This window comes from Protopterus annectens, chromosome 10.part0 (genome assembly GCF_019279795.1).
Source record: "Protopterus annectens isolate FY-2018-M chromosome 10.part0, PAN1.0, whole genome shotgun sequence".
Lineage (NCBI taxonomy): Eukaryota > Metazoa > Chordata > Ceratodontiformes > Protopteridae > Protopterus > Protopterus annectens.
This window is the reverse complement of record NC_056744.1, coordinates 368612433-368626878: the sequence shown is the minus strand read 5'-3', so window position 1 is coordinate 368626878 and position 14446 is coordinate 368612433. Positions and strand designations below refer to the sequence as shown.

General features: G+C 43.3%; 1 protein-coding gene and 1 long non-coding RNA gene across 3 annotated transcripts in view; one reads left to right on the top strand and one right to left on the bottom strand.

Moving 5' to 3' along the window:
* The window catches only part of LOC122813133 (phosphodiesterase 4D interacting protein), a 1898306-nt gene that overhangs the window by 1026017 nt on the left and 857843 nt on the right, over positions 1-14446 (bottom strand). For both annotated transcript variants that reach the window (XM_044085281.1, XM_044085280.1), the window contains exon 6: positions 1348-1471. In XM_044085281.1, coding sequence (XP_043941216.1) covers positions 1348-1471 — 124 coding nt within the window. The remainder of the gene's footprint in view (positions 1-1347; positions 1472-14446) is intronic.
* Positions 1-14446, top strand: part of LOC122813134 — a 218752-nt gene that overhangs the window by 138665 nt on the left and 65641 nt on the right. The window lies entirely within an intron of this gene.

Below are 14446 nucleotides of genomic sequence, written 5' to 3'. Positions count from 1 at the left end.
CAGGAAATCTTTCAACGTGGCACACTTCATCACAAAAGGTTTCTCATCCAGGAAAAAAAGAGGCCATTGTTCCCCTCTACTCGTCACTCATTAGATCCATTATAGAGTACAATGTCCCTTTTGGTATGCTCCTCACAAGACATCTACAGCAACTGGAAAGGCAGCAGAGATGCCTCACAAAGCGGATTACCAGCCTGAAACAGATGCCCTACGCAGACCATCTCAAAAAACTCCAGCTTTAGTCCATTGCATATCACCTACTCAGAGGCAATCTCTGCCTAACATACAAAGCTATGTCAAATCCAGATCTGTTGGACATGCTCCACTTAAATAAATCCCAATCCCTCCGAGCTACATGCTCTAGGGACCTAAACCTTATCACCACAATAAACAGAACATGCTGGAGGGATAGACTCCTGTCCCAGAGACTTCCCATACTCTGGAACAACCTACCTATCTATATCAAACAAAGCTCCTGATTAGCACTGTTCAAGAAAAATCTTGATGATTGGATAGAAAATAGGAAATTCACCACGGGGATCACTTCTCTGGCTCTGCTCAACAGGGGCACAGGAAAACAATTTTCTTGGGTGGCAAAAGCCAGGGTACCTTTTTGGCTAGGCTTGTATAGGCCCCAGGGCCAATAGCCTAGTACCTACCTATGAACAACATGGACATGCATTACTTCAGTTTAACACAAAATACACACATGCAGTTGTACATGTGTGTGTGTGTGTGTGTGTGTGTAAACATTATATGCAGTTTATATACACACATTTACAATACAAAACAATGAATGATATTTGGTTGATGGGGAATAATAGACTAAATTTGAACTGTATTTAGTTGACAAACTGTTTGAGAAAACTACTTGTTCTCCCTATTGGATCCACAGTACAGTCCATTCCAGTGATACAACTCTTTCATTTGATATAAAGAAACTCACAACAAACTCATCAGTGGAGAATAAGGGCAAACCTTATTGGGGTCTCTTGAAGTTTCTGAGCAAGTTACGAGAAAGTTAACATTACAGCAGCCACTGTTGAGCACTTTCACCCTTTGCCACAAAGGGTGAAAGTGCTCAACGTTGTCTTGCCGTGAGATCATTCATGATTTCTTTAAGTAAACAGAAAAAGATGCACAGAAGTGACAAGGCTGTTAGATATCAACTACTGATAGTCAGTCACCCCAGCTGTGAAATGTACATTAAAATAAGAATTCAGAATTATATGTGACTTGACATCAAACTACTAATAAAAATAAAGCATTTATATAAAATATGGGCAACTAGGTTCTCATCATCTGTTGTACATATGCTGATGCACCCTGCCAATTGCCTGGCCTCACCTCTTGAAGGAGCTGAATTTTCGTCTCCAGAACTTCCTGCACATGCTCATCTTCCTGATGTTTCTCCTCATATTGTCGTCGGAGCTCGGCTTCATTTTGGTTGGTGAAATTCTCTGCTCTCAACCTGAGAAATGAAGAAATGCATGTAGTGATAAAATTGCTTACATTTATAAAAACATGCTTTCTCCTTAATAAAATCTCTAACCATTTCAGATTTCTATTTCAAATTAAGCCCTGAACTGGGTGTTTCTTTGTAGATGCCAGAACAATATAAAGAGCCGTTTTATGTAAACAATACTGATAAAACTTAAGAATCTACGCCCCGAGGACAAAAAGTAAAGCTTCAAAGATATTAGCCTTGATGCTGTTTTCTCATCTACATAGGGTTATAGGTCATAGGTGTGTACTACTACGCTAATGGCCCTTGGAACCTTTACAAGCCTAGCCCATAGGATTACCCTGGCATCATGCCACCCAACCTTAGTTCCTAGTGCCTCTGTTGAGTAGAGCCACTGGTGTTATCCCCGGGGTGAATTTTCTATTTCCCATCCACTCATCAAGATTTCTCTTGAAGAGGGCCAGTGAGGTGCTCTGCTTGACATGTAAGGGAAGTCTATTCCAGAGCATGGGCAGTCTCTGTGTTATGAACCTGTCCCTCCAGCATGTTTTGTTGATTGTGGTAATGAGGTTGAGGTCTCTGGAGCGTGTCGTGCAGAGGGATTGGGATTTCTTTAGATGTAGCATTTCTAACAGAGCTGGGTCAGACCTCTAAGTAGGCGATATGAGACAGAGAATAATTGGAGTTTTTTTGAGTCTGTCCATATAGGACAAGTGTTCAAGGCCTAGGATCCTCTTTGTGAAGTACTTTTGTGGACTTTCCAGTTGTTGCAGGTGTCTAGTGAGGTACATGTCAAATGGGGCATTGTACTCTATGATTGGCCTATTGAGGGAAGAGTAGGGGGAGACAATGACCTCTTTCTTCCTGGATACAAATCCCTTAGCAATGAGATGTGCCACATAGAAGGACTTTCTGACCACAGTGGCAGTGTGGTTGTCAAAAGAGAGGTTGCTGTCAACCTGTGTTCCCAGATCTCTTATAATGCCATCTGTGTTCAGTGGACTACCACTGATGTGGTAGTTCACGGGAACTGGGTTTTTCCCAAAGGGGATGACGACACATTTTTTGGCAATGAGCTTAAGGCCATGGTTCTGACACCAGTCGTTGATCTCAGTGAGGCCTTTCTGTAGGATGTCAACATCACTTGGGGAGTTAATAATGGCTCCCAACTTGCAATTGTCTGCGAATTTGTCAGTCAGAGTCCCTTCGTGTTGGACTGGACTTCTGAAAAGTAGACCAAGACCGATCCCTGTGGGACTCCACTCATGACTGGTCGACAGTCTGACTTTCAGTCAGCTACTTTCACACTGTGGATTCTATCTGTGAGCCAGTTTGCAATCCACCTAGTGATATAGGGGTTAATGCCTAGCTTAGTGAGTTTTCCTATGATTCCTGAGTGGGGAATGGTATCAAAGGCATTGGCCAGATCAAGGTAGGCTGTATGAACCACCTTGCCTTCATCCACAGCTCTGGTGACTGACTCAAACAAGTCAACCAAGTTGAGCATGCATGATCTACCCTTCACAAAACCAAACTGTGTGGGATCCAGAGTTTGGAGATTCGCTCTATCCTTGTTTATTAGGTCCATGATGATGTGTTCTATAGCTTTGCATATCAGACTTGTCAGGCTAATGGGGTGACAGTTCCCAGGGTCTATAGTCGCTCCTCCTTTGTGGAGAGGGATGACTATAGCAGTGCGCCATTTGGTAGGGACAAAGCCTGAGGTGAGGCTGTGATTGAACAGGGCACACAGGTGAGGTGCCAGTTCACTCTGTAGTTCATGTAGAACACAGCCAAAGTTATTGTCATGTCATAAAATCCTCCAAAGCTAGTTACAAAAATAAAATGGCCAAAGATTCCGAAGACAACCACAAGGTATTCTACAGCTATGTCAAGAATCTAAATGGCAATGCTCAGATCTGCTCAGAGCTCAACAGAATGGCATTAAATATACTGCAGATCGATTCAGTGCCAACTTCATCCCCTTCTCACCCCCCCTAAAGGACCCATCTCAATACCAAAAGATTGCCAAATTCCGGTAATAATGGCCTCACAGGTAAAAAAAACCCACTCTCCAAAGCTAAGAATACAGCATCCATGGGACCAGATGACATCCTGGGCTGTGTACTACATGAACTACAAAATGAACTGCCACCTCACTAAGTGTCATCTTTAATCATAGCCTCACCTTAAGCTTCATGCCCACTGAGTGGTGCACAGCTACAGTTATCCGACTCCACAAGGGGGTCTCCACCTTGGATCTTGGGGACTACCGTCCCATCAGTCTGATGAGCCTGATCTGCAAGGCCATGGAATGTATTGTCATGGAACTTATAAACAAAAACATTGGCAACCTTCAAACACTGGACCCCAACCAGTTTGGGTTCATGAATGGCCGATCTTGTCTCCTGAACCTGACTGACTTCTTCGAATCAGTCTCCAGAGCTGTGGACGAGGGTAAGGTGGTCCACACAGCCTATCTGGACCTCGCCAAGGCTTTCAACACCATCCCCCACTCTGTAATCAAAGATAAACTTACTAAGCTGGGCATTAATCCCTACATCACTCGATGGGTTGCCAACTGGCTTACTGACAGAACCCACACTGTAAAAGTAGCAGACTCCAAATCCAGCCCCCGACAAGTGACAAGTGGAATACCTCAGGGTTCAGTCCTGGGACCACTCTTGTTTGGGATCTACTTCTCTGCAGTACAGGCCAACACTGAGGGACTCTGGCTAACAAAGTTCGCAGATGATTGCAAACTGGGAGCCATTACTGAATCCCCAAATAATGTGGATATTCTAAAAAAGGGGCTTACAGAAACAGATGCTTGGCGCCAGAGCCATGGGCTCAAGCTCACTGCCACGAAATGTATAGTTATCCCCTTTGGGGAAAAAACATGTACCTGTGAATTACCACATAGGTGGCAGTCCACTAAACACAAAGTGTGATAAGACACTTAGGGACACAGGTAGACAGTGGTCTCACCTTCGATAACCACATCGCCACAACAGTCGGGAAATCCTTCTGTGTGGCACACCTCATCACAAAGGTCTTTTCATCCAGAAAAAAGGAGGTCATTGTCCCACTCTACTCATCCCTCATTAGACCCATTATAAAATACAACGCCCCGTTTGGTATGTACCTCTCAAGACATCTGCAACAACTGGAAAGGCCACAGAAATACCTCACTAAAAGAATCACAGGCCTAAAGCAGGTGCCCTATGCTGACCATCTAAAATAACTCCAGCTATACTGTGTCACATATCGTCTACTCAGATCTCTGCTTAACATAAAAGGCCATGTCAAACCCAGAGCTGTTGGATATGCTACACTTAAAGAAATCCCAATCCCTCAGAGCCACACGCTCCAGGGATCTAAACCTTGTCATCACAATGAACAAAACATGCTGGAGGGATAGGTTCCTGACCCAGAGACTCCCCAGACTCAGGAATAGGCTGCCCATACATGTCAAGCAGAGCGCCTCTTTGGCCCTCTTCAACAGGAACCCTGACAATTGGATGTGAGACAGGAAATTCAACCCAGGGATCCAGTCAGTCACCCTGCTAGACAGGGGTCCAGGGAAGTAAATATTGTGGGAAGAAATAGCCAGGGAATTGTTATGGCTAGGCTTGTATAGGCCCTAGGGCCAATAGCCTAGTACCAACCTATGAAGCACATAAGCTGTATTCTTGGTCTTTGCCAGTGCTGTTTTAAACTGTGCAGCAGTAATACTGGGTGCCTGGCAATCTACTGGTATTGTGATTGGTCCTTTGGGGGGGGGGTAAAGTTGCCACTGAATCTGTCGGCCAGTATATTGGCATATCTGTTGGCTCGGTATAGGAGGTACCATTGTGCAGTAGCTCACAGCAAATCTGGGTATTGCCGTGGAAGTTCTTTGCATAACTATAGAAGGCCTTGTGGTTGTCTTTACTGTCTTCTGCAATTCTGTTTTCATAGCTAGCTTTAGAAGATTTGATGAGGGATCTCAACTTTTTGTTGAGGCTGATAAGGGAGTTTTTCCAGTTTTGGGACTTCACCTTATTCCGCATCAGTTTCCTCCCTCTGTTGTAGAGTTTGTTTATGGCAGGGGACCACCAGATTGGCTTCCTTTATTTGGAGGAGGATGTCTTGGTTCTATTGGGTATGGCGAGATCCATCAATTGATTCGGCGGTCATGCAACTATTCTCCATTTGCATGGGTGCCATGAAGTTAGCCACCTCTGTTCTTAGGAGCTCAAAGTTAGCTTCGGAGAAGTTTTTAATGGTGGTTACCTTTGCGGGGGGGTGGGAGGAATGTGGATTTCCAAGGTGATTAGTTTGCTGTTGGATCTAACCAGGGAGGAGTTGATTATTGGTGTAGAGCAATGGTCGCCCATGTTAGTAATGACCAGGTCAAGGATGTTGCTACCTCTAGTGGGGGTAAGAACAAGCTGGTCCAGGGCATTGGAATTAATGAATTCCAGGAAATGCTGGGCAAGTGTTGGTACATGAGTAGTTTTCCCAGTTAATGGAGGGGTAGTTGAAGTCACCCAGTATGAGTGTGTTAGGTTGAACCCTAATATTCTCCAGGGTGCTTAGGAATGTGGAATGAGTGTCTTAGGACATGGTTGGGGACCTATAACAGGCTACGACCTGAATCGCTGTCATATGACAGGAGTCAGAACCAGGCCAGAGGTCCCATGACAACTACTACTCACACATTTAATTAAAGCCTAGCTTTGAAGTTTGGTACTTCCTGTATATTGCACTTTGACCTACCATGCCATCAGGCAACAGTGTTATCCTTCATACTGGTTTGCTGCATTCATCACTGGAGGGCTGGTTTCCTTACACATAAGTTTTCATCATTACTTTGAATCAGCAATTTATTATACTCACCACTAGGTGACAGTACTATGTCTGATTACTAGATGGCAGTATCACATGACAGCCAATCAGTAACTGCATTACTGCCTTTAACAGTCATTTTTTTTGCTTCACTAGCTCCAAATAGTTATCTCGGTACTTACATATTATCGCAACCAGATTTTTGCGGCAGTACCTGATGGTTCCCGCTTATGAAAAATGTTTGTTAATGTTGTCAAACTGTAAAGTAGTGTGTTTTCTTTAACAGTACAGGTTGATTTCTGGGTTGATTTCTGGACTGCTATCAATACAAAGTGCAAAACACACTTGTGGTTTCTTCATGGTATTTACTGGCACCATGTTGCTTCCTGCAAGTCTGGCTGCTGAATCTTCTGTCTTTGGGCCAGCGAATGCTGTGAAGTGTCAGTCATTACCTTCATGTGGTAATCACAGCTCTGTAATTTTTGTCCTGTGACTCACATAACACAGTACGGCAGTAATGACATCAGAAATCAGTTCAGTATATATCCCCCCCCCCCCCGACCATGCCACTATCGCAAAAGCAAACCAAATCAGCATTGCCGACTTCTTCCTTGACAAAGAAACCCATAACCTAGTGTCACCATAATCCACCCTCACTTTTGAAAACCGTTAGGGCGATCTCACATTGCACTGCTTACGTTCAAGAATGTGTACACATTTGTGAGAAACTATGACTTTACCAAAAAGTTATGTCCTGTGTCTGTGTTCTCCTTCTGTGAAGGAGTCTTACCTGACGAGTCCAAACCTTGCATTCATCAGAAAGGCAGCATCCATAACAATCGAAGCGTGGTTCACGCCAAACACCCCTAGGAGTTTTGACATTTTTTCTGCTCTGCAGGTAATCCACACTCTTTGAAATGTAAAACGGAGTATCAATCACGCCTTACAGTGTTTCATGCAGTCATTCCTTTTCAAGTAGGGGCATTTCGCAACTGCAAAAATCTGTTTGCAATAATACGCAAGTACCGTTATCTCATACCCAATGTTTTATTAACCCATTTCCTGCACATCCTGCTTGTTACCACTCCCCAAGTCACCTTTCATGCGTGTCTTACCTCTCAGCCTCTTAAGAGCAAGAAGGCTGGATAAAGCCCCAAATAATGGGGGAACAAAGGCCCAAAAATAGGACACTTTTTAAATAATGCTCTTACAAACTTAGAAAGTTGATAGAATAACAGGTTTTGTATTACCATGAATTTTTTGAAGGATATGAAGTCTGAAACTGAAATGTCTGACATTATTTTCTGACTTTAGTCCTCAATGATTTGCCAGAAAACCACAGTTTTAAGAGAAACAGACAAAAAAAAAATCTGGACAGTCTATGAAAATGTGGACAACTGCGGGGTATTTATTGTGTGTGTGTGCGTGTGTGTGTGTGGGGGGGTTGTTCCACTCTTCCAGTATGAATTAAATTGGCTTTCTTGGTGACTACTTGTATTATTTTCAGCAAATCATACATTCCCACTCTGAAAAGACATAGGTATCATACAGTCCCATCCATTTTTTTCGATAGCCAGTATTCCTTTTACTGAACAAGGTTCCTTTACATGTGGTCAACATTTAATCTATCAATATTTCCCCTTCCCATTTCTTCAAACATGTTGGCTATTAATGAATCTGAACTACAAGACCTCCAGGTCCCCAGTTCAAATGCTGAAATCATTGGTCTTCCCCCTCAGACAGAGCACTTGCTGAGGGACTCTGCCAGCACCCTCTCCTGATCATACCTTTCAAGTGTACAGATTTTCAAGGAATATCCAGATTTTTGCCTCATGTTTTTGGTCTGTTCCTCTGAATATTGACGTCAGAAAATTATGATAGACATTTGAGTTTCAGACTTTACACCCTTCAGAAAATTTGTGTTAATGCAAAACCTGTTATTCTAGCAACTTTCTAAGTTTGTAAAAGCAATATTTAAAACATTGGCCTTTTTTGGACCTTTGTACCCCCCCCCCCCATTACTTATGGCTTTGGCCACATTTTTTGCTCCAAGAAGTTGAGAGGTGTTCTGAGGATGGATGAACCATCAGTACTTACTCACTCCAATCTTTCTCCAGTGGGATCCTCCAGTAGTGGTCTCACTAAATGTACCCAGGTCACATGATGCACTGCCAGTGTCACAACTTCCGTTCTGCGGAGTTTATACCCAACAGTGTTTGCCTTATATGGAGTCCAACGATGCAGAAACTGCTTGCTTTCAGGCTGCAGGAATAGAATCTCTGATGACCAACTCATAACCCAAGCTTCTTTCTCTTTCTTCAGATACAAATTAAGGCATTTCTAGGGGGGAAGAAAAGCCTACCAACAGAAGACATTGTGAGGCTCAGGGTTTCTCCATAGGAGTAGTCATCTGAACTGGGAACCAAAATATACGAAAGACTCGCTGTTCTTCTTTATTGCAAACGGAACAATGGCCACCCGTCACTCAACATACCTCTAAGAACCCTGATTTGGAGGGAATAACGCATAAACCCATCTGGTATCTTGCATAAGGCTAAGCATGGGATGCATTGCTCAGAGTTGTACATGACAATCAAGGCTCAAAGGCATAACAGGCCAGCTCCATTCCTGGTTCTGGTATCAGGCCATACTCCCACACAGTGTATTCTCACATGTGGGATTAGAATTTCTAATAAGTTCAGATCCTGAACTGTAAACCCTAGTGTAGGATGACTTCACAGATCTCCCCCAACCTGAGCCAGAAGGGAATCCTAGGCCCAGGGATAGGTGAACTAAGAGACTGCTGCCGGTGATCAGGTAGATTGGCACCAAGCTATACATCATGGAACTTGCATTTTCCCACTTTTGGTTAGAAAACTGGGGGGAAAGGCAGCATCTACACCCTGGAATACACCTTCTTTAGGTCCCTTGTTATCTAATGTGCAAAGCAGATAACAAGGACTCTGGCTTGTACCCAAGAACAAGCTTATCACCTGCAGGGACTGAAAGACCACTTTTTGAAACATTTACCTTTGGCAGAGCTTGGCTGTAACCTACCCTCTGTTTCTCAGTAAATCTAACAATGCTGCATAAGAGACCTGGATCTGTACATGGGACCCTTCTTCTACTTATTCGCACATGAGGAACCCAACCAGTAGCACCCTCCCTGAAGAAGGGTCAGTCAGGAGTTTATCCCCATGTCATTCGCAGGTAACAGGGTATGAACCGTCAGCAGTTATGACACGGCTTTTACACTGTGCTACTCTTCTTTGCAATACAGATATTGCTTATGTGGTTTCTGCTTATTATATATTGTCAACCAAACAGACTTTGACATTATCCGTGTTCAACCTTGGGTAATACACCTATCTATCTATATATATATATATATATATATATATATATATATATATATATATATTTCTATATACACATATATGTACTACGGGTCTAGGACACATGCCCGACTAGCATATGTCTGAATCACAAAACATCGAACACACATACATGAAAGCACTTGACATCGAAAAGCGCTTCCATGTATGTGTAGTTCAAAAAGAAAAAACTATGTTTCTGCAGGGGGGCTTTGCCCTCCTGCACCCCCCCCTACTTTATTATTCTCACTCCGAGATCGCACTATAGTGGGGAAAAGGGAATTTTCCCTTACCCGCACTGTAGTCCTATCTACAAAACAGGCACATATACATGGAAGTGCTTGTCGATATTAAGCGCTTTGTCATGTATGTGTGTTCGATGTTTTGTGATTCGGACATATGCTAGTCGAGAATGTGTCCGGATCCCATGTACTACATAATGTAACCTTTCAAGGAGGCTCCAACTTTGTCTTAAAGTTTAACTGTGCTTTGAATGCAGTGATCCAAGAGACAGTATTTTCTTCATCTAAAACAAAGGGCTTGACTACAGCCCAGAGGCAATGACTGGCCTAGAAACAGCTGTTCTGTTTGAGAAAGCAGTTAGAAACAAAACCGTCTCCCTATGCAAAGAATTCAAGTAGAAGAGTAAGAGAAATGTACAGTAAGTCTGCTTTTATGTTTCTCAGTCGTTTTTCTTAAACACTGTACTACATATTTCAAAAGCTAAAACATGTTCCCTCATTCAGTGGCTGCCACTTTCTGGACAGAAAAAAAACCATCTCCCATTCCAGTGCCAATGAAGTCCTTAAATTGTTAGATAAACACAGACTGAGACATAGAAAGAGGGTAGTCCTTTTAAACACTCCATAGATCAAGAGTTTCTTGTAAAACATATAGAGTACAGACACAGCTTTGTTGTAACATTAAGTTCTTTATACCACAAAATGGCAGTCACAACTAACATATATTCACATGATATACTTTTTTTTTTTTTTTTTTAGAAAATGAATATTTACTTAACTCTCACTGTTGTGATGGAAGCCATTGTCATCTCTGCTCCTTACATGACTTTCTAAATGAGAAAATTCAAAGACCCATGTTCTAAGGATAAGGACCCCTTCCCCAACTGCATGCTCTCATGTCAAGAATGCGGCTGGCAGATCATCTTCTGCCAGTGAGCTGCTTTATCTCTGAATAATAGGGGCTTGCATAACAGTTAAGATGTTCACCTTACAGACCCAAGACACAGGGGTTAATTCTCACCTTTAGGCTACACTTAAAAATCCCCCCCCCCCAAGAGTCATTAGCCTAGTAATCAACTATGATCTGGGACACTCCCCCCAGTCCCATCTCTTTACTTCATTCTACCTAATAGACTCCTTCTGCACTTGTTTTTAGTCATTTTTAATTTAATTGCATTTTTTAAACTGTTTGGTCTAGCATTGCTACATACTCAAGTGTGTTAGCTTGCACTGCATTTGAATTGTTTTTACTGATGTTTTAGCTACTTTTCTGTATAAAAAAAATAAAAAATCTAAGCCTGTTTTCTACCTTTCCTGTAACTAATGTAGTCCAGATTCAGATTTGCTGTATCCAGGACTGTATGTAAGCTTCTGAACCCCCCCCCCCCCCCCCAAGCTTTATGTGTTGGAGGGAAGCCTTCTAGCTTATCAGTGGGAGTGGTAAGCACAAGGTAACCTATCTACCACCTAAGGAGTGGTTCTGGCCCAGAAATTGTAGTTATTGGCCGTTTGGGCAGCTTTTCCATCTCTCTCAACTTTGATTTAAAAGCCCGCATTTGCACTAGTTTCCCCCCTTTCCTGTAACTAGTTTAGTCCAGATACAGATTCTTAATTTAGCACTTGAATTTCCTTATTCATGATCAGCACTTGTTCAGAACTTGTAAGCACTAAGTAAACTTCTAATTACTACAGCACTCAACCTTCCTCATTACCTAGAGGAAAACAGTTTTGGTACTCACATTACTCACTTATCTAGAGGAAAATAGTTTTTTATTCAGGCATGTCTAAGGCTCAGCTCCCAGTGTTCTCTCCTGTCTATCTGATGAATCTGGGCATCTTGGGGCAATGTAGAAATTGCCTCATGTACACAAACAACCCTCTCCTCCTACCACCCAACACTACAACCTGTGAGAGATGCACTTATCTAGCCAAACTGGAGGTAAAGCTCTCTCCAATCAAGACTGAACTTGACAGTCAAGAGGAGAAGGTAAACACTTGCACCACACCATACTCATCACGTTGTCTCACTAAATCTACACCACCAAAATCCACACATAGAAACACAAAATCATTCACGGAGGCTCTCAATAATAATCTGCTCAAGCAACAGAGACCTCCAAAGCAGAAATGCAAGCAACCTCCACCCCACCAACACAACCCAAATGCCACATAGCCCGCAGACTCAGTGTGCCACTCAACCACAGCCAATAAGGCAAAACAACGTACCCAACACACTAGTCATAGGTGACTCTATAGTCAGGCACACTGATGTCCCACTCATCAGGCTAAACAAGGAGAAGGTTACTGTCAGCTGCCTGTCAGGTGCCAGGATCCGCCACATAACCCACGCACTCAGGTCACTCCACAACAAGTACAAATATGACTCTGTCATTGTCCATATTGGTGTGAACGACCTGAGATATACCTCCCTGGACTACATGAAAAGAGACATGGAAGAGCTCTCTGATCTTGTAGCCCAGGCAGGTATGACCCTAGCCCTGAGTAGCATTCTGCCATCACCCAGAATGATGCAGCAGTACAAGGACAAAATGATTGACTTCAACAATTGGCTAAGCTTCTGGTGCCATTCTAAGGAGATCCAGTATCTGTCTGCCTGGGATGACATGGTCGACAGACCACGATGCTTTGCCAGAGATGGCCTGCACCTGTCACCCCTGGGATTCCGGATACTGGCTAAGGTTCTTGCGTCTCCTATAGTGCCTTTTTTAGGCAAGGTTCAAATGACAAATTCACCACCATAACAGGAACAGGCAAGCAAAAACTGAGAGTGATGCTACTCAGTGCTAGAAGTCTAAATCTCAAAATGCACTCACTCAAGGCACTCCTTAAAATGGAGAACATCGATATCTGTGCAGTTGACTGAGACCTGGTTCAAGGCTCCAGAGAGCACCCCTGCACTACCAGGCTATAACTCATACCACACTTTTCGGCCATGTAACCTGGACCGGAACACCAAAGGTGGAGGTGTGTCCATATTCATTAAGGATATCCACACCTCCAGGCTAGTTGCTCAGCATAATGCAGCCGAGGTTATCCAAGTGCAATGAACTCTGGGCAAAACTGCAATCCAAATTGTAGCTTGCTACAGATCACCCATCATGCCCCAGGATTCCCACTCCTCTTTTCTTGATGTACTGGAAAATATTAGGGTTCAACCAAACACCCTAATAATGGGCAATTTCAACTACCCCACCATTAACTGGGAAAACTACTCATGTACCAACTCCTTCGCTCAACACTTTCTGGAATTCATAAATTCCAATGCCCTGGATCAACTTATCCACAGCCCCACCAGGGTCAACAATATCCTAGATCTAGTCATTACCAACATGACTTACCGGTGTTCCACACCTGAAGTCAACACCTCATTGGTCCGATCCGACCATAAGCTAATTAACCTAGATATCCACATCCTGCCCCCAACCCCCCATTAAGGAAACCATGGTTAAAAATTTCTCCAAAGCCAACTTCATGCTTCTTAAGAAAGAAGTGGTGAACTTCATGACACCCATGCAGATGGGCAATACAGTTATGACTACTGAATCCTACACAATTGCACTTTATAAGCACTTACATGAGTGCATGGATCGTGCTATCCCAAACAGAACCAAGACGATATCCTCCAAAAAAAGGAAGCCAATCTGGTGGTCCCCTGCCATAAACAAACTGTACAACAGAAGGAAGAAACTGTTGCAAAAGAGAGTAAAATCCCATGAGTGGAGGAGCTCCCTGGTCAGCCTCAGTAAGAAGTTGCGATCCCTGATAAAATCCTCCAAAGCTAGTTACAAAAACAAAATCGCCACTGATTCTAAAGATAACCACAAAGCATTCTATAGCTATGTCAAGAATCTCAATGGCAACACTCAGATCTGCTCTGAGTTACAGCACAATGGCACTAAATATACAGACACAACTGATATTGCCAACATCCTGGCAGATAGTTTCAGTGCTAACTTTACTCCTTTCTCTCCCCCTAAAGAGCCCATCTCTATACTGGAAGAATGCAAAGTTCCTGTAATCACGGTTGCACAGGTAAAAAACACACTCTCCAAAGCCAAGAACACAGCATCCATGGGACCAGACAACATCCCAGGCTGCGTTCTACACGAACTACAAAACGAACAGGCAACCCACCTAAGTACCATGTTCAATCATAGCCTCACCTCAGGCTTTGTGCCTGCTGAATGGCACACAGCGATGGTTATCCCACTCCACAAGGGGGGAGCCACCATGGACCCTGGGAACTACCGCCCCATTAGCCTGACGAGCCTGGTCTGCAAGGCCATGGAATGTATCATCATGGAACTTAAGACATTGGTAATCGCCAAACTCTGGACCCCACCAAGTTCGGATTTGTAAAAGTCAGATCATGTCTCCTAAACCTGATAGACTTCTTTGGAGCAGTCACCAAAGCCGTAAACAAGGGTAAGGTGGTTCACACAGCCTATCTAGCTCTTGCCATGGCTTTCGACACCATCCCACAATCTGGAATTATAGATAAACTCACTAAACTA